The following is a 19,863-nucleotide window of genomic DNA, read 5'->3' as shown; positions in this document are numbered from 1 at the left end:
CCTTCCCCTCCCGCAGGAAAACGGCGAGTTTCCATGTTTGTGAAACGTCTAAGGGGTGACCTGGAAAGGAGAGACCCTTCCTCTTACAACACGACCCCGGCCAGCTGCCAGGCAGCTTCAACTGGTCTCCCTCGCCACGCTTAGGGAGCGCCCTTTTCAGCACCACCAGCGCGCGGACAGCTCTTCTCGGCCCCGCCTGCGTCCGCCGGCCCTCGGCTTGGCGGGCATTGGCTGAAGCCGCTTTCACTAACGTTCGGGCTCCCGCCGTGGGCTGGCTCTTGTGAAGGCCAAGGGGGAGGAGGAGTCACAGGCTGACTACTCGAGGGACTCGCAGACCCACTGACTGGCGGTGGCCTCCCTGCCTGCAGTCCCCGAGCCCCGGCGGAGTCAGTCAGTCCCTGCTCTCGCTCCACCCCCTGGGTTAGCCCCGCCCCTATCCAGACCCCGCCCCTCCTTTTCGCATTGCGGGGCTGCGGGAGGTTGGCACAGTGCCCCCTGTGCCCCACGTGGCGCCAGGTCCGGGCTGTGGGGGGCAGGGAGGCAAATCCAGAGCTGAGTTACCCCTCCCCCAGAGCTAAGTCGCGTTGCCACTGGGAGGGGTCGGAGGTAGCTAAGCTGGGAGGGCTGCGGGAAGGAGTGACGTCAGGGTGAGTGGGAGCCAAGGAAGGAGCGAGTAGGAGAGAGGGAACGAGAGAGAGGCAAGACCAGCGGGTCGGGTCGAGTGAGGAGCGAGGGCAAGAAGGAGAGAAGAGGGAGGAAGGAGAGAGAGAGGCCACCACGGAGGAGGACAGGCTGCGGGGTCCTGGGCTGCGGGTCCAGGCGGGGTAGGAACGGCTGGCTGTCCGGGGAAGCTAGAAGGGAAAGGGAGGGCGAGCTAAAGAAGGAGCGGGGGTGGAGGAAGAAGAAAAGAGGGGAGAGTGGAAGACTGAGGGTGGAGAAAGGCAGAGAGAGGGGAGACTGCCCGAGGAGAAGGAAGAGAGAGGGAGAGAAGGACGATAGAGGAGAAGGAAGGAGAGCGATAGAGGGAGGGGAGACAACTGAATGGAGGAAGGAGAGGTAAGAGAGGGGAGAGCAAGCTAGGAGGCTCCTAGCACCTGAGGGAGGGGAGAGAGAGGTGCAAAGTAGAGAGGAGACATCAGAGAGGCCAACGAACCAGGAAAGGGCATGTGGAAGGGAAACTGCCCAGCGGGGGACCAGGAAGCAGCCATTGAGGGGCCAGGTGGAGAGCTGGGGGGACCAGGAAACTGGGGTCTGGAAGATGCCCCAGGCCTCTTGGCCAGGGCCTCCCTGCCTGTTATGCTTCCATGGCCTCTGCCCCTGGCCTCCTCAGCACTTACCTTGCTCCTCGGAGCCCTCACTTCCCTGTTCCTCTGGTACTGCTATCGGCTGGGTTCCCAAGACATACAGGCCCTGGGGGCTGGGAGCCAGGCTGGAGGTGTTAGTGGTGGGCCTAGGGGATGCCCTGAGGTTGGCAGACCAGGCCCAAGGAGCCCTGGGGAGCCTGGAGAAGGACCCAGAGCAGAAGGCCTAGTGAGCCGTCGACTTCGGGCCTATGCCAGGCGCTATTCATGGGCTGGCATGGGTAGGGTGAGGCGGGCAGCTCAGGGTGGCCCAGGCCCTGGAGGAGGGCCCGGTGTCCTGGGCATTCAGCGCCCAGGCCTGTTTTTTCTACCAGACCTGCCTTCAGCCCCCTTTGTGCCACGGGATGCCCAACGGCATGATGTGGAACTCTTAGAAAGCAGCTTCCCTGCCATTTTGCGGGACTTTGGGGCTGTGAGCTGGGACTTCTCAGGGACTACCCCTCTGCCTCGGGGCTGGTCCCCACCCCTAGCCCCTGGGTGCTACCAGCTCCTGCTATACCAAGCAGGCCGGTGCCAACCCAGCAACTGCCGACGGTGCCCGGGAGCCTATAGGGCACTGAGAGGGCTGCGGAGCTTTATGAGTGCCAACACCTTCGGCAATGCTGGCTTTTCTGTCCTTCTACCTGGGGCCCGGCTCGAGGGCCGCTGTGGGCCCACCAACGCTCGGGTTAGATGCCATCTGGGTAAGTAAATCCTGCCTTTAGACAACTTCCTTGCTTCTACAATGCCTCATCCAGACCCGCTTCTCAGCTGATGAACCTTTCTGTTATGAACTTTCCTCATGCCTTTCTTCTCAGAATCTTCTATAATTCATTATTGCCCACAGGGCACTTTACCACTGAACCACATTCCCAGTCCTTTTTTTTTTTTTTTTTTTGTATTTTATTTTGATATAGGGTCTTGTTAAATTGTTTAAGTTGCTGAGGTTGGCTTTGAACTTGCCATCCTCCAGCCTCAGCCTCCCCAGCTGCTGGGATTACAGGCATGCACTATGGTGCCCAGCCACAGTAGCATTTTCTGAGTTTCACTTCTCTGCAAACCATCTTCATAACCTCTACCATAGTTATTTAACCCCAGTATGATGTTTCTTCACATTGACTCTCCTCCCACCTTTGGTTTTAATTATTTAATGAAAAGCAATCTTTATAGAATTGTAAGTGATCATCAGTATTTCTTACTCTACATAGAAAGTACTTATAAAATTTAAATTAAAAAAAAAGAGGGCTGGGGTTGTGGCTCAGAGGTAGAGCGCTCACCTACCATGTGGGAGGCACCAGGTTCAATACTCAGTACCACATAAAAATAAAGTATTGTGCCCACCTATAATTAAAATATAAATAAAGAAAAAAGAAAGTCTTAAACATTTTAGTTAAATACTCAGGTCACTCCAAGCCTGGGGCCTCTATTTTCTTCATCGAAAAGGTATCAGTATTAGTGAGGTGTTAAAGTTCCAGTAGCACCAACCTGAGATTTTTTTAAATATATTTTTTGTAGTTGTAGATGGATATAATACCTTTTTTTAATATTTATTTTTTTTAGTTTTCAGCGGACACAACATCTTTGTATGTGGTGCTGAAGATCAAACCCAGGCCGCACGCATGCCAGGCGAGCGCTCTACCGCTTGAGCCACATTCCCAGCCCAATACCTTTATTTTATTTTTTTATCTTTATATGGTGCTGAGGATCAAACCCAGGGCCTCACACGTGCTAGGTAAAGTGCTCTACCACTGAGCCACAAGCCTCTTGAGATTTTCTTTTTGATGTTTTGAAGATTGAAAGAAAATGGAAATCAACTTTCTGATTGTTACTCTATGCCATGACCTTGTTTCACCCAAAAGCATCTCCTTGCAGCCAGTTGGATGTGTCCTATACTTTGGGGCAGGCTGGCCTCAGGACTAAGTCCAGATCCTTCCTCTCCTTCCTCCCACCATACTGTAAATCATGAAGGCTTTCTGGCTGATTCAGGCAGATATCACATACTGTTGAACTTCTAACTTCTAGAAAGCCTTCCTCCTTATCATTGCCTAGAAGACTCCTACCCAGACTTTGGGAGTATTTTCAAATCCTGGGCCTCCTCTGGGATGCGTGCCTATTGTCCATCATTTAAGTAGGTCTCATTTTTTCCACCATGCCCAACTGTATGATCCTTGGGCCAGGATGGACTCCTTAGTTGTATCTTGTGAGGAGACTGTGCCTGCAGATAGTGGGTTCTTGAAGTGAATTGTCAGGAAACCAAGAAGGAGATGCCATTTGCTCCAGGAAGCTTTCTTTATTCTCTAAAGATGACAGATTATGCTTCCCACAGAAGCACTTCCATGATCTCCTAGCACTTCTTCCATCCATTGCTTTGTTGATTATACTCCAGTCACCAACCAGAGAGCAAGGAGGGACCACCACAGAACCTGGCCTTTAGATCTGCTGACTGAGCAGAGTGGGCGCCTTGGGCAGAAGCAGGGGAGTTAAATGCCTGGTCTGTTCCCACAGGTGTGAAGATCCCCTCTGGCTGTGAGCTGGTGGTTGGGGGTGAGCCCCAGTGCTGGGCTGAGGGGCACTGCCTCCTGGTGGATGACTCCTTCCTGTACACAGTGGCTCATAATGGTAATGGTGGCTCTTCTCTGCTGAGGGTGGGGGTGAGGATGAAGAGTGAAGGAGACTTAGAGGGCTGCAGAATCAGGCCCAGCTGACTTCCTGTCCCAGCACCACTAATTCTCAACTGCATGATCTTGAGTGAGTCACATAACTCCAATCACCTGTGTGGCAACTGCCCCCCCTTTATTTTTCTCTCTTGGTAGAGGGGATAGAATCCAGGGGCACTCTACCACTACTTCTTTAAAAATTTGAGACAGGGTCTCACTAAGTTGTGGAGGCTGACCTTCAAATTGTGATCCTCCCTCAGTCTCCCAAATTGCTGGGATTACAAACTACCTTTTTATTTTTTAATAAAGCAATCACAGGTTAAATAAGTTAACGGAGGTGCATACAAAATAGCTCACAGCACAGGACTTCGGGTTTGGATCACCTGGGCTTCTCTCCTCCCTCTACATTTTGGGGTCAGATATTGGGAAAATCACTTAAGCTTATTATACCTTAGTTGCTTTGTATAACCATGGAGCTACCTCATAATTTGTTTTGGTGATTAAGAGTTCATACATATAAAGGGCTAGAACAGGGGTTGGCACTTATATACTCTTTTGAGTCTCTAGTGAGTGCTTCATGTCAGCTGCTGTTCTGTTTCTATCCTCATGTGCCCTAGGTTCCCCTGAAGATGGGCCTAGAGTAGTCTTCATTGTGGACCTCTGGCACCCCAACGTGGCTGGGGCTGAACGTCAGGCCCTCGACTTTGTCTTCGCACCAGACCCTTGAAGGAAGGTGTTCCCTTCAGACACCTGGCTGGAGATGCTTTAGTGGCAGCCAGGACCACCTCCTCTGCGAGGGTTGGGAGGGGGCTGTGGATGGCCAGTAAGTGCTGAAATATAAATTTTGAACCCTTTCCTAACTCCTGTGTACTTCCTTCCCAGCTACCAGCCTCAGGGAGGGCTTGGGGCGGAACTCCTGCCTTCTGCCATACAACTAGCCAGGCATCACCTAACACAAGCCTTCTCCCCATTCCTCTCCCTGGGTGAACCAGCAGCAGGCTTTCAACTCAACTTTATTCCAATAATTTAATATAAAATTAAAATAATAAATAATATGAAACAGATCAAGAAGATAGCCAAGCTGGCAACAGCCCAGGCCAGCCTAGTACAAAGTTAAGGAGGTAGGGAAAATGGTGGGGAGGGAGGGAGGGGGGGAGGGAAGCAGAGTACCTTGCACAATGGTGGGAGGTGGCTCAGAACATGGTGGATGTTGCTAAGGACTGGCTCAACACTTAGGTGTGTACACTGTACTAAAAAAAGAGAAAGGGAATTCTAAGTCCTTCTAAACCATCTGGCGAAGGAAAGATCGCAGGACAAGAATGGGGAGGAGGGGCCTTCTGAAGGGCTCTGCCTGAGGGGAAGGGCTGGAATGTACAACTGTTAGCAGTGAGTGAACATGAACAGAAAAGGGCACAAGTGAACTGTACCATGCAACGAAGGGACAGAAGACCCACGACTTGGCCAGCAGAGCCGGGGCAAAGGTCTGGGGATGGGAGAAAAACAAGAGGTATGGATGGGTCCCAGGAGGAAGGCAGGGAAGGGTCAAATGCCAGGGGAAGGGTCAAAAGTCAGTCCTTGAAAACAATCTGTTGGCCATGAGGACGCTCATCGTGGGTGATGTGGCGCCTGACGTGGATCCTGCGGACACGGTGCTCCCGGTTTTCTTCATCTTCCCCTCGGCCTGCCCCACCACCTCCAGATGCACACCCTGTGGCCTCAAGGAGGGCTGGGTCTGGGTCCCGGGGAGTCTCATAGATGAGGATATTCAGGGTCTCCTCGAAGATCCGGGCCTCTGGGAATTCCACCTGCAAAAGGCCATCAATCTCCCCACTCCTACCCTCTGGTCTAGTCCCATAGTCCCTGTCCCCCACAGCTCCTGCACCCATGTGCCTCCCAGCCTCTGCAGTCAGGTTCTCGGGCGTGGACTGTTCCCTCTGCAACTTCTTTACCTGGCAAACTCATACTCCAAGCTCTGAAGCCTAATGAGGGACTGCACTACACTAGGTACTGTTATAGGAATGGGGAATGACAGCGAACAGAACACAAAAGTGCCTGCCCTTGGCATGTCTCCATTCTAGGAGGAGGACTCAGACATACACTCAAAACATAACCTAAGTCAGATGATGACAAATGTTATGCAAAAACACATCACGAAAAGGGAAGGAGATTGGCCATGGCCAGTGTGACATCTTTCAAGAGGGAGTTTAGGGATATCACTGGAGGGTATATCTAACCAAAGCAGGGGAGGGAGGCAGACCAGGGATAGCTAGAGAAAGCAGGCTGGGGAGTGGCAATGGCACCCAGGTCAGTGGTATGCCTAGTGGATTATTCAAAGATCAACAGGAGGCCAATGCCATTGAGGCAGAGTCATGAACGGAAGTACACAGAAACAAAGTCAAGTTGTTGGGGTACTCCACTTGTGTGGCCTTGGAAGGATATAATGTACGTAGCTCTGAACAAGTTGTATTCTAATTATTGGTTTATCTTCCTTTCTTCCCAATTGCAGAAGAAACCTTCAAGAAGCTGAGTCATTTATTCACTCATGCATTCCATCAATGTTTCCTACCTGTGTGACAAGGGCCAGGCTAGTGTTGGGGAGACAGGAAAAAAAAAAGGCAAAGAATTGCCTGGCCACTGAAGCAGCCCCCATTTCCACACCCATACACTATCATAAATGCTATCTCCAGCTAAGAAGGGAGTGTGACCAACTTTGAGATGGTTGGATTCAAAGTTCATGAGCAAAGGTGTCCCAAGGAAAATGATGCTTGGCCTGGGTCTTAATGGTTAGGTACAGGTTCATTAAGTGGAAAGGGACAGGGAAAAAAAAATTCCAAAAAGAATGTGTGCAGAGGTGGGAGGTGTGAAGTGGCTTTGGGGAGTACCCAGGGCATAGCCTCATATTAAGTTCAGAAGGAACAGGTGAAGAAGGGCTTGCTCATTACTCAGCTTATCCTCCTCTGCGGTTCCGAGTCTGGGACAGTGTTTAGTGCAGAGCAGGTGCTTGAGAAACATTTGCTGATGATTGTCATGTTCATGACTCAGAATCTACAAACTCAGATGTGTTCCAAGAGATCATGTGGTCCTTAGGTTTTAAGAAACTTTTGTGGGTAATAGATTCTTCTGAAATAATAAAGACAACCATGGACTTTCTAGACAGAAAAATGTACACACCTCCAAATCTGCAAACTATTGCCGGGGATGCAGAGGTTAAGAACCCTGCTCTATGAGATGCCCCGAGTTCAATTCTCAGCACAGAAGACAACCCTGCTCTAAACCAACACCCTCATTTTACAGGGAGAGAAAGTGACCACTGAAGTAAGATGACCTGCCCAAGTTAATAAGCCAAGGCCCCAGAACTGTGGCCCCTGACTCCAACTGAAGGACTCTCCCTGCCCCATCAGCTAAGCTGCCTCTGTCCAGGGTCCTGGTTCTACCCACCCTCATGCCTCCCTGACCAGTCCTGGAACCCCTCTGACCTTGGTTTGCTTCTTCTCCGTGGCATAGACAATGGAGGTGCAACACACCTCGGCGATTTTTCGACCCTGCCCGTAGAAAGACCAGCAGCAGATCTCATCCCCCAGGACATCCTTGAGGAAGAGCAGTCGCCCGTGGAAGCGCAGGGCCAATTTGTCAAATAGTTCGATGTTCTTAAGCAGGTTGTCATCTGAAGTGCTGAGGACCAGGTTGGGGGGGAGGCAGCAAGGCCTCAGCATGACTGGCTTCCCCTTCCTGCTCCGCCCCCCCTCCTGAAGGCACTCTGGTTCTGCCCTGCAGGATCTTCCAGCCAAACAGGCCTCAAAAGGGAAATAGCATTTGCTGGGTAAATCCCAGCAAGCATAGCCATTCAGCTCCCCATGTAGGCTCTTGAGCCAGGATGCTTCACCAAGCTGCCACATCAGGCACCCCAGCTCTGCCACTTTTTAACTGACTGACACTAGGCAAGTTACTTAACACCTCTTGGTGCCTCAATCTCCTCATCTGTCAATGGAGTTCACAACACCTACCTCAAAACAGTGGGAGAGTTGTCTAAGTTAACAGAGCACTTAAAGAAATCTGGTTTGAAAATCAGCACTTAGTCCATGACAGCCATCATGTAGTCCTCATCTAAACCTCTGTGTACTGAGGATACAACTGAAGCTCTGAATGGGGGATGATCTGCTCAAAGTACCCAGTGGGCAAGTGGCAGAGCTGGAATGTGCACTGAGGCAGGCGTCCTTATTGTCCCTGTGTGGCCATAGCCTTCCCTTTGGACCCGCAGCAGAGCTGTGCATCCCAGGGTTTTGCCTGGTTTGCACGTGAACACACACACCCTGCCCCACCACAGCAGTCACCTGGTATAGGAGTACTTGTTGTTGCTGCGGTTGTGCAGGAGCTTCACCACGGGCTGTTGGGGGAAAGGAGGAGAAGGATGGGATCAGGCTGCAGGGAGAGGCCCTAAGCCTCCACCCCACAGAGCTCAGGGGCCTCACCTTAGAGGTGCTGGCCAGGAGCTGCTGCTCCTCCCGGGGAGATGTCACCGTGGGAATGAGGCACAGCGGGCACAGGTTCTCCCTTTTTTGCTGGGGAAGAAGTGGAAGGTGGTTAACAATATAACCAGAGGTCATTCGCTCCTTCACTTAAAGCCCTTCAAAAGCTGCTTGTGCGGGCTGGGGATATAGTTCAGTTGGTAGAGTACTTGCCTTGCATGTGCAAGGCCCTGGGTTCAATCCCCAGCACCAAAAATAGATAGATAGATAGATAGATAGATAAATAAATAAATGCTGCTTGTGGCCCTGGGCAGGAGAAAAATCCAGACTCAGTGTCCACCAGGCTGTGCAGGATCCCATCTCTGCTGGCTCTGCTGCCTGCCTTGCTCCTTCATGCTTCCAGCTGTGTCCATCCTGGCCCTGGGTTTCCACTCTGCTGCCTGCACTGTTGGCTGCTTTGTACTATTCAGATCTTGGCTCAAAGGTGCCTCTTCACAGTGCCAGCCCTGCTCACTAAGGGCCCTGGCTAAAGCAGCCTCCTGTTTGCTTAACCACTGAGCCACATCCCTAGTGCTTTGTATCCTTTGAGACAGAGTCTTGATAAGTTGCTTTAGGGACTAAGTTGCTAGGCTGGCCTTAAACTTGTAATCCTGCCTCAGCCTCCTGAGTCACAGGGACTAGAGGCGTGCGCCATGGTGCTCAGCCAATTTCCCTATTTTTTCCCCTAAGGCTTCTTCAAAATTAATATGGAAGGCTGGTGTAGTAGCATATGCTGTAGCCCCAGTAACTTGGGAGACTGAGGCAGGAGACCAGGAGTTCAAGACCAGCCTGGGCAACGTGACAAGACCCCACCTCAAAATAAGTAAGTGAATTAATAAATAAAACAAAATGTAAATGGAATAAAAGTCTAAAACTAGAGTCAAATTTTTTTTAGGGAGTGGGGGGAAGTACTGGGGATCAAACCCAGAGCACTTTATCACTAAACACCCTTCCCCTTTTATTTTTTGAGACTGGTCATTGCTAAATTGCTAAGGTCGGCCTTGAAATTGTGGTCCTCCTTTCTCAGCTCCCAAATTGCTGGGATTAAAGCATGTACCATGTCACCTGCCTCAGGGTTAGTTTTTTAAAAGAGCAGTTCTGACGCAGAAGTAAAAAACAAATGGGACACAATAGACTGCTCAGAAACAGACTGGTGTGTATGAGAACTGATATTTTAAAAAGGACACCACAGATGAGCGGGGGTAAGTATGGAGAGTACGTTAGTTACTTATTGCTGAACAAACTGCCCACGAACTTAGCAGCCTCAATTAACAAATGTATTCATTATTTCAGTTTGCATAAGTCAGGAATTCCGAAGTGGCTTCACCAGACCATTCTGGCATGAGTTCTCTCACATGGTTGTGATCAGCAGGAGTTACTGGCATCTGAAGAGGATTCCCTCTAGAGGATCCATTTCTGAGGAAGCTTTCTTGTATGGCTGGTAACAGTTGTTGGCAGGAAACACCCAATTCCTGCCTTATGGACCTCTCTACTGGTTTGCTTGAGAATCCTCGTAACATAGCATAGCAGCTGGCTTCTCCAGAGCAAATAATTCAAGCAAGAGCAAGGTAGAAGCCTCACTGACCTCTGAAACAGATTCATGAGCCCTACTCAAGGTGCAAGGAGGTGACACAAGGAATGACTACTTGAGGATAAGAATCACTGGGGCTGCCCTGGAGATTGGCTGCAAAGCCCACCCTCTGATGATTCACATGCAAAACCCATTTGTCCCTTCCCAACATCCCTCAAAGTCTCATCCCATTACAGCATCAACTCAAAGTACAGAATGCTGACATCTCAATCAGGTCTGGGTGGGGATGAGGCTACTTGGGTATAATTCCCTAAATAAAGCTCCTGAAGGATTTTCCCTAAAGACTTGGGAATAAGAAATAAATTGTCTCCTCCACATACTCAATATGCAATGGCCAAACAGGCACAGGATGACCATGGGGGACACTCTTGTTCAAAAGGGGGCAGGGGAAACAGAAGGCACAGAGAAATTCCTGGTCCTAGAGATTCTGTGATTCCTTTGGACACAGGCTAGGAATTCTTTAATGCCTACCCTTGTTCAGAAACAATTCTCCAGGCTCCTATGCCGAGTCAGCCTTCCTTTTCCATGAAAGATGTTTACAGCTCCATAGTTTCCTCAGCCTACTTCCTGCCTGTGGAAGTTTGGGAGTCCAAAGGCCTCTTCTTTTGCTGTCTCTGTCCCTTTTGATCCAAGCTAGTAGTGTTTCTGTCAATATAATTATCTTTAATACTTATCATCTTATAAGTCTTGGGGTTTGCTTCCCAAGAAAAAAGCCATACTCACAATCTGTAAGATATGCCCTTCTCTACTTTAGGCTTGTGCTGACTCCTGAGGGACAACATCCTAAGCACTTCTTAGAAGTGCTATTATTTATCAAATGATTCTCTGAGGCATCTTCTTGGATATTTCTGAGAACTTTATAGTCAAAGGACTTTATAATCCCATTCCCGGTTCATCTTTAGACCATGTTTTCCTGAGAACACCCTGTTTTTAATCTTTGCCTGGCAGTTTAACTTGAACATATTTATAATTTGGAAGGCTGGGAATTTCTAAATCGAACAATTTATGGCTTTTTTTTTTTGTTGTTCCACTGCTTTTTCTTTAGGTTTTCTCTCCTCTTCTGTTTTACCATAAGCAATAAGAAACTAGGTGGTACCTTTAGCATTCTATCTGGGAACCTCCGTAACTAGATAACCAAGTTCTCTAGGTATATTTTCTACTTTCTAAATTACCAGAGACAAGGTTGCTAAGCTTTCTGGGAGTATATAACTAGTACATAACTTTCCATTAGTTTCCAAGAATATTTTCCTAACTGTTAAGCCCTCACTGCTGCCGTCTCACTGTCATCAATCTTCTATTAACAAACTCTTCAAAGCTCTTTAGGTTTTTACTAACATTATCCTCAGTCCTTTGAATTCCTCCTTACTTCTTAGTTCTAAAGCTACTTCCACATTTGAAGTTTTTCTTATAGCAGATGCCCCACTCCAGGAACCAAAATCTGTATCTCTTGCTGGGTAACAAATTACTACAAACTTAGCAGCTTAAAATAAACATTTATTAATCCTTATACTTTCTATGAATCAGGAATTTAAGATTGGCCTAGGTGGGTGGTCCTGGTTCAGGGTCTTTCATGAAGTTATAGTTTAGATGTTGGCTAGGGTATGTCATCTGAAGATTTGACCAGGCCTGGAGTATCTGCTTCCAAGATAGTTCATCCAGATGGCTGAAGGTTTGTGCTGGTGGTTGGCAAGAAGCATCAGTTCCTTACCAAATGGATCTCCTGAAGGCTGCTTGAGTGTCTTCACAAAATGTCTGGCTCCCAGAATAAATGATCCAAGAGAGGCGCAGAAGTAGTAATGCCTTTTATGTCCTAGCTTCAAAAGTCACACCATATCCCTTCAACAATCTATTTGGGACATGTTAGCCCTACTTAGTATGGGAGAGGAAAACTAGCTTACTCTATGGAGGATTAAAAAAAAAAAGAGTCACATCCCTTCATAATTCACATTTTAAAAACTGAGTACACTACCAAGAGTAAAAGGTCCATATATGAAACTATAAAAACAGAATTACACAAGCTAATAAAAAATGTAGAACAGGAAAAAACTTCTTATATCTTAAATAAGTAAAATATACTACTAAGCAAAAAAAAAAAAAGATAATTTGTCTACATTAATGTCAAGAATGTCTCAGTTGACAATGGAAGACAACTTGGTAAGTAATCCCCATGGAATAATGTTGAAGAAATGATAGAATTATAACTATTCTACAACCATAATAAAATTATTGATTCAGGCAAGGTTTATCAATTGGTCTACTGTTGATAGGTAATTGCTACCTGTAATGCCCAAATAATATCATACAGATGGCTTCACAGTTGGCAACAAGCAAAGTAAACATAATAAAAGAATCAAACCAATACCCAAATCCAGGGACCAATTATGAGCAACATTAATGAGGGCTCATATTAGCAATGTTATGGATCTTTTGATGTAGCCAAATATGAAATATATAACATACCTATAAGGTATTCTAACCAAAATGCTTAGTATCAAGCCTTAAAATTTATCGTTCAATTTACAGGAAATTCAAGACAGGGCTGGGTAACACAACAATGATATCAGGAGAAAATAATCAGGCAGGTTTGATAAGCAGGTCCATTGTATAGGACAACTGGCAGTCTCTAGTAAGTCAGCATCATGAGAAAAAAGGACTGTTTTGGATTGGACAAGACTTACAGAACATGATAACCAGATGCAATGTGAGAATCTAAACTGGATTCTGGTTTGGATGAACCAGGTATAAAAACATTTCTGGAACAACTGGAGAAATTGGAATATGCCCTGGATGTTACATAAAAACTTTATTGATACAGAAAGATGGCAATTATTAATAATTTAAAAAAGCAGATTATAAAACAGTACACACAGCACGATCTTATTGTGGCAGAGACACACATTTTGCATAGACACAACACACACCCAAAAGACCTGGAAAAAAACTGTTGCTCATATTTTTTTGGTTATCTGTGTTTACTAAAGTTCTTTAATTGATATTATAAATATTGCTTTAAATATAATGAGTGGTTATTTGTAATTAAAAAAAAATCAACACCAGATGCTATAGACAGGTGACATTCTAAGAGAAAATACTGACAATATCTAAAATTGACTACAAATTATTATCTAGATGGGGTTTCTTATGTAAATCTCAAAACCTGAAAAATAATTTGTGTTATTTTCTGAATCCTCTCAAGCATGATAGAAAAATAGTACTATCCTAGATGCTTAGAAGAAAAGTTCATTTATAACATGCCTTAGAGCATGTGTAATACATGCCATTACATAATAGGGCTTAATTTTCCCTAGGAACTAAACTAAAATATGCAAGGATCTCCTGCTAAGCAACAAGAGAAAGACAGGAGACTCGCTAGAAAATTTGGTAAAGAATATGAATAAGCAATTTACAGAAGAGTGACACCAAAAAAGCTAGTGAGTATGTATATGAAAGGATGCTCAATCTCATTAGTAATCAAGAGGCATGCAAAGTGGAATGAGATCACTCTATATCCATCAGACTGGCAAAATTAGAAAGGAGGATGCCACGTGTTGAGAATTTGAACAAACGGGATTTCTTATGCACTGAAGATCATGAGAATAAAGCACTAGAACCATTTGGGAGAGCAATCTGACAATATTTACTGAAATTCAGATTGCATATGTTCCATGTCCCAATAATTCTTTCAGCTACAATCACAAGAAACTCTGGCACAGGAGCGAAAGGGGACATGTACAAGGATACTCACAGTGGCACTATTTGTGGGGACAATCTAGGTCTCCAACCTCAGGGGAATGTATAAATAAAAGATAGCAAGCGAACACCACAGATTCCTGTGCAGCTGTTAGAAGCAAAGAACTAGATGTACATGCAACAGTATGAATAGATTTAAAAAAACAAGTGTTGAATGAAAAACTATGAAACAACACAAACCACTACTCAATGCCACTTATGAAAATTTAAAATGTATATAACAATAATGCTTTAGCTTTTCCAGGGAACAAATATAATCCAAGCATATGTTATCAAAACATCAGAAATGGATGGATACTCCTGAGGAAAAGGGAAGTGAGTAGGTGATTGGGAATGATGAGGAAAAACTAAAAAGAGAAAAGATTTGCAGAGACCAATGATGACTGTGTGCCATACCCTGAGGAGTGTGCTGAGCTGTAGGGGGTGGAGCTGAGAGGGGTCCTCAGAAAACCTAGAAAGGAGTCAGATGGAGCATAAAGGAAAAGCATTTGGGAGTCAGAAAACCTGGGGGTGAATCTGAGCTCTGCTGCTTACTGTCTCATTGACCTTGGTTGCTCATTGACCTCATGTTTCTCTTATGTCAACCAAGGGTACAAAATGTACACACAACCAGATAGCAAAATCCTTCCCAATGCATAGTGGATATACAATAACATTAGCTCAGTTTAAAATTATAGAGCAGGAATGTATTTCTAAGATCTAGTTTAATGTTTTTCCAATTGCCAAGTGGTAACTCATTAATGGGTCATGAAATAACTTTAATGTGTCTCGAACTGTATTAAAGAAGAAAGAAGGAATAAGGAAGAAGAAAGGAAGGAAGAAAGGAAAGAAACAATATATCCAAGTACATTTCACTAAAAGTATCCTTTCATAACACTCTTATTTCAGTTACATGAATGAGTATATAAAGTATTTTTTTTTCCCTATGGGCTACAGTCAAAAAGTTTGAAAACCATGGATATCGTTCAAAGGGATTTTATACCTTTGAATTTCAAGAAGCAGTAAATATTCCCTGAAAGTTATTCACTACTTTTTAATCTATAAAGGGCATAAAAGAGAAACTCTTATAATCTCCTATTATTATTGTATCATAAAAGATAAGACATTTTAACATTGTTAAAACTAAACAGAATAAAAGGCTTTATATAAAACTCACTACACTGTACTTATTTTTCCTGACTATCTTTTGGGACACAGAGACAGAGTACCAGCAGTAGGAACTGACTTGCTCAAGGTTGCTCAATTAGCTGCGGCAGAGGTGACAAGGACCCCTCTGGGTCCTGACTGTGCTTTCCAAGCCCTGTTCTCAGATCCCTAAGGGATCCACAGAAATGGAGCCCAGCAGATGCAGCTCTGCAGCTTCCGTGAGATTTAATTTGACAAAAGAATTTCACTCAAACAAAAACAAACCCTAGGGAGATAGGAGACATGGGAAAATGCTGCCTCCCAGGATAGGACTAGATCATGGAGGTTATTATATTCCAATTTAAATTTATATGTTTTCCCCAGTGGCACAGAACTTCTGAGCAAGGAGGAAAATAGATGGGGGTTGTGTTCAAGGATAAATTACTTACGTGGTTAAATAGCTGGATTGTCTGGGAAGGACCAGCAAGAAGTAGAGAGCAGGTATTTATCATTGCAACAGTCCTGCCATGAGGTGGTGAGGGGACTGTGCTTGAGGAAACAGGGATGAAGAGGATCACACCCCCATATTCTCTGGGGTTATTGCCAGCCAGAGCCAGGCTCTCCAGGGCAGACCCTATATCTCCATTTTCCTGCCTAACAGCCAAATGCCTGGGCAACTCTCAGAGGCAAATGGACATAGGAACTGAGGAGTAGGGGAAGACCCTCACCTGTAGTGCCAGCTGGCAGTCCTCAATCAGGCCTTGTACCAGGTAGTAGCGGGCTTCTCCTAGTAACTCCCCCAGTTCTCTGGTACTCTCAGGAAGTGGCACAGACCCATCCCGCAGGTAGTTGAGGATCGTACCAAAGTGGCGGCCGCTCCGGTCAATCAACACCCAACCTAGTGGGGTGGGCAGACACAGGAAAAAGGATGGCTTTGCTGGGGTCCCTAGAGCTAACAAATCTTTCTGAAGGCTTTCATCATGACAAAGTTCTTATCAATAACCCCTGGTGTTGATTCTGACCATTTTATTTAATTAAAATATCTACCCCTACCTTCTACTTCCCTTCACTAACATTTTAAACTTTAAATTATTCATAGGACTTATTAACTGTGATTATATACATACATTTTATTGTTTACTTGCTTATTGGACTCTCCCTACCCCCTCCCCAAAAAGTAAACTCCAGGGGCTGGGATTGTGGCTCAGCTGTGGAAAGCTTGCCTAGCACAGGTGTGGCCCGGTTGGATCCTCAGCACCACATAAAAATAAAGGCATTGTGATGTGTCCATCTACACCTAAAAAATAAATATTAAAAAAAAAGCAAACTCCATAAGACTGATCTTGTCAGATTCCTTTACCAAAGGGTCTCCAGGAGTAACTGGTACTTTGCAAATACTTACTGAATAAATGAATTCTTCACTTTTAGTAGTTAAAGGCTGAACTCCTCCCAAATTTTTATTTTCCTGCAAACTTCAAGGTTCTACTAAGGGCATATGGGTCTCAAACTTAAATGCAACACTCCAAGAAGATAAAGTTCACATGCCAAGACTGTCCACCCTACACTCTGCTGTCCTGGACAAACTCAAAGCAGCTTTCTCCTTCTACAGTGCGTTTACAGATGACTCCTCCGTGTACAGGAACTTGCGTTAGGGGAACACAGAGGCGGCCAAGATCTCCCACTTCTCCAGGCTGGCTCTTAGCAGTTCGGAAGAAGAGAAGGGAACAAAACACTAAGCAAGTTGGAAGAAACTGATGGAGGTTGCCTGAAGGGGTACTGCTGGCAGATGGTTGGTCCCCAAGTCTTTTGAGGGATGAAGGGTAGAAGAATGACTAGGAAGGGACACGTTGAATCACTGACCACAGCGCCTGGCAGGGTTAGGGATTCCATAAAAGTTGGTTATTGCTAGGGATAAAGGACTGGGGCAGGAGGAATATTTTGAATGAGAAAAGAGAAATACGACGGGAAGCGGGGACTGGAGGGAGATGAGAACGAACTGACTGGACTACAGTGAGGCTAGAGAGCAGACATGACGAGATTTGGCCATGAAAACTGGAGGAATGGGATTTGGGAATCTGGGGGATGGCGGGGGGCACGTGAAAGGGTGGCGCGCATACCTCCGGCGTCTGTGAGCACCTCCACGCGGCCGCTGAACATGGCCTTGAGCATGGTGTCCTGTCCCGTGAGGGTGCGCAGCGTGGTGTAGTGCAGCGAGCCACCCACGTTCAGTTTCACGTACTTGCTGTTCGGGGTCAGGGGCTTCAAACCGTAAGCGGCGGAGCCAGGCTCCGAGGGCTTAAGGACTTCTAGAGATGGGGCCTCGGCTGCCGCCGGGCCAGAGGCCTCGGCCGACATGCCAGGTGGCGGTGGCGGAAATCCCAGGCCCTCTCCGCCCGCTGTCTCTAGCTTCTAAAGACCCCGGACCCCCGCCCCCTGGTCGGAGCTCTAGGCAAACACGCCCACTCTAAGCCGCCACCCTGCAACACTGGCCCTCCGCCTCTTCGCGCTCCAGCCACCCGGAAGCCGAGCAGCTGCGCAGGCGCGCATAGGCCCCACCCCCCTGGCGCAGGGCGGGGCCACGAGTGCAGAGTCCGCGCAGTTGGGGGCGTTGGCCGGTCACGTGCTGACAGAGGCTGGCCTGGCAGTGCCAGGGGCGCTCTGACCGCGCGTCCCGGAGTCTAGACGGAGCGGGCGCCTGGCCTCTGCACGCTGTGGATGTTGAAGGCGAATTCCCACGACCCATGATTGGGTCTCTGCTCACTGAAGCCCAGAGTGGGCAGGGCACTGGGCAAGGTTTCCTGCCTGCAGCCCCGATGCCTTTGGCCGACTGTGAGAACAGCCGACAGAAATTCAAGGGAAGCTCTCAAAGGAGGCCAAGGGCTGGGAGATCCCAGAGGAGATAGCAGTGGTACTAGTGCGCCAAGGATGGAAGGTGTGGCTGAGCAGGTGATGCTCTCAATGTTAGCTGAGGAGAAGTAGCCTGGTGGAAATGAGAGGGAAGAGAGTCCAGGCAGAGAGAAGATTAAATACAGTGATCACGTCTGGTGAATTGGAGGAGCAGAGAGAATGTCAGGGGTGGCTGGAGCAACTGAGCAAAGATCTTAGAATCCCAGCTAAAGTCATGAAAGAAAGAAGCAGTAAGATAGGAATCCACTGTAGATAAAGTGGTGAGAAGTATTTTTAAATGACCTGTTTAGAGGCTGATACCTCAGAGGCTTAATGTATATCTAAGGGTTTTGCTGGAGGGAAATCCACAGTCCTTCCACCAGTTCACTGGGAGATCCTAGGCCAGTCATTTCTCCCTGGGCTTAATTGGTTCTTTTCCCATTTAGCGAGGGATGCGAATTTAAACGTTTTCAGTAGACAAGAGTGGAAACGAGTGAAGTGGGTCAATGATTGGAGAGAAATGGGCATGTTGTAACATGGAGAGCTCATGTTCTGCCAGAAGAGGTTGTCAATTCTGGCTTTTCAAGTGTAATAGTGAAAAAGACAAAAAAACAAAAAACAAAGAAACAAAAAACCCAGCTCCTAACAGCTGAGAGCTGGCTTTCACTCCCCCTCCACAAGCCTTGGTGTTGCTATGAGCTGGCCTGGCACCAAGGGTGAAGCTGTGGTGTTGTCCGGTTGAGCAGAATTTCACAAAACACCAGCATCAGACAAGGTCACATTCTGACTGATAGACCAAGAAAAAGAAAATTTCATAATATATGTGAACCCAAAACAAAAATATTGTCCAAATCACAAAAATGACCAAACACAACTCCCTCTCTCACAATGTGACTGCTTTTGCTTTACCTAGTATGGTGTTCATTCTTCCCATCTTACAGATAAGAATTATCAAGATAACAAAAAATAATTATCCCTGCTACCTGACAGCATCCAGCTTAATCCCTCCCTTTTTGAACTCACCTATGAAGTCACCTAACATGAGCCCAAATCCTATAATAATTCTCCTCAAACATGTTCTTGCTGAGATGTCCAGCAAGAGGTACCCCAGTGGTTCCCCAGCATTTGCAGCCTCCCTTGTTCGACTATGGATGCATTCCTGGTAGCCTGTCGCTAGGGGGCGTTGTCAGAAATACAAGGTTCACCTTAATTCTACTCAAGCCCTCACCACCTTGGACTGGAATCCTCAATTGTGTGAAATACAATTGACTGCACAAGATTTCAGGGAGCCACTCTAAATGTATGCCCTTTTAAGTCTGATGCACCAAGGGGATCTGAAAGATTGCTCAGTAGTGCCATGACTTGTGACTTGGGCTTTTCCCTGGCTTGGATAACAAGGAGTGGCCCCAGGAGTAAGTGGCACCCAGAGGGGTCGAGCTACACTCACCTGTTTCTTTTTTTTTTTTTTTAAAGAGAGAGTGAGAGAGGGGGGAGAGAGAGAGAGAGAGAGAGAGAGAGAGAGAGAGAGAGAGAGAGAGAATTTTTAATATTTTATTTTTTAGCTCTCGGCGGACACAACATCTTTGTTGGTATGTGGTGCTGAGGGTCGAACCCGGGTCGCACGCATCCCAGGCGAGCGCGCTACCGCTTGAGCCACATCCCCAGCCCTCACCTGTTTCTTTATAATCCTACTCCTTGCCTCATTTGAATGTCTTCTCCCCCAAAAAAGGGGTTCAGCACATGCTCCTCGCTCTCTTTCCATGGACCCCTAAAGTCAGAGGAGCCATCACAGGACCTAAAGAAAAAGGTACCTCTCTGTCTCTGTGTGATTATTCCGTGCCAGACCAGTTCACTTGGAGTGACCTGAGGTGTTTAGTCGTGGAGCATGACACAAGATCTTGCACAGCTGAAACCTCTTGTGTTTCTGTTTGAGGCACCATTCTACTCATGGCTTAGAGGTGAATCTTGCTGAATTTAGCTCTGATATTTGGTTGGGATCCTTAAGCATT

General features: G+C 46.8%; 2 protein-coding genes across 2 annotated transcripts; one reads left to right on the top strand and one right to left on the bottom strand.

Annotated features, from left to right (window-relative positions):
- Window positions 1–1,164: 1,164 nt before the first annotated feature.
- Window positions 1,165–4,724, top strand: Asphd1 (aspartate beta-hydroxylase domain containing 1). Its single transcript, XM_026380958.1, has 3 exons — window positions 1,165–2,044; window positions 3,846–3,959; window positions 4,615–4,724. Exons 1-3 carry the CDS (start codon window positions 1,165–1,167, stop codon window positions 4,722–4,724), a joined length of 1,104 nt encoding a protein of 367 aa, XP_026236743.1.
- A 406-nt stretch (window positions 4,725–5,130) lies between these two features.
- Window positions 5,131–17,468, bottom strand: Kctd13 (potassium channel tetramerization domain containing 13). The gene is made up of 6 exons (XM_026380953.2): window positions 17,086–17,468; window positions 15,697–15,866; window positions 8,467–8,556; window positions 8,329–8,381; window positions 7,474–7,669; window positions 5,131–5,802 (listed from the first exon to the last, which is right to left on the bottom strand). Exons 1-6 carry the CDS (start codon window positions 17,321–17,323, stop codon window positions 5,566–5,568), a joined length of 984 nt encoding a protein of 327 aa, XP_026236738.1. The 5' UTR covers window positions 17,324–17,468; the 3' UTR covers window positions 5,131–5,565.
- Between the last annotated feature and the right edge of the window lie 2,395 nt (window positions 17,469–19,863).

The sequence above is a fragment of the Urocitellus parryii genome, chromosome 9 (genome assembly GCF_045843805.1).
Source record: "Urocitellus parryii isolate mUroPar1 chromosome 9, mUroPar1.hap1, whole genome shotgun sequence".
In the NCBI taxonomy this organism is placed as follows: Eukaryota; Metazoa; Chordata; class Mammalia; order Rodentia; family Sciuridae; genus Urocitellus; species Urocitellus parryii.
This window is presented reverse-complemented; position numbering and strand designations above follow the sequence as displayed.

Coding starts and splice junctions, on each gene's coding strand:
- Asphd1 (XM_026380958.1), top strand. CDS start 1,165: ATGTGGAAGGGAAACTGCCCAGCGGGGGACCAGGAAGCAGCCATTGAG. Junction 2,045..3,845: donor TCGGGTTAGATGCCATCTGG/GTAAGTAAATCC, acceptor CTGTTCCCACAG/GTGTGAAGATCCCCTCTGGC. Junction 3,960..4,614: donor GTACACAGTGGCTCATAATG/GTAATGGTGGCT, acceptor CATGTGCCCTAG/GTTCCCCTGAAGATGGGCCT.
- Kctd13 (XM_026380953.2), bottom strand. CDS start 17,323: ATGTCGGCCGAGGCCTCTGGCCCGGCGGCAGCCGAGGCCCCATCTCTA. Junction 15,867..17,085: donor GGTGCTCACAGACGCCGGAG/GTATGCGCGCCA, acceptor CCACCCCACTAG/GTTGGGTGTTGATTGACCGG. Junction 5,803..7,473: donor CGGAGAAGAAGCAAACCAAG/GTCAGAGGGGTT, acceptor GGCCTTTTGCAG/GTGGAATTCCCAGAGGCCCG.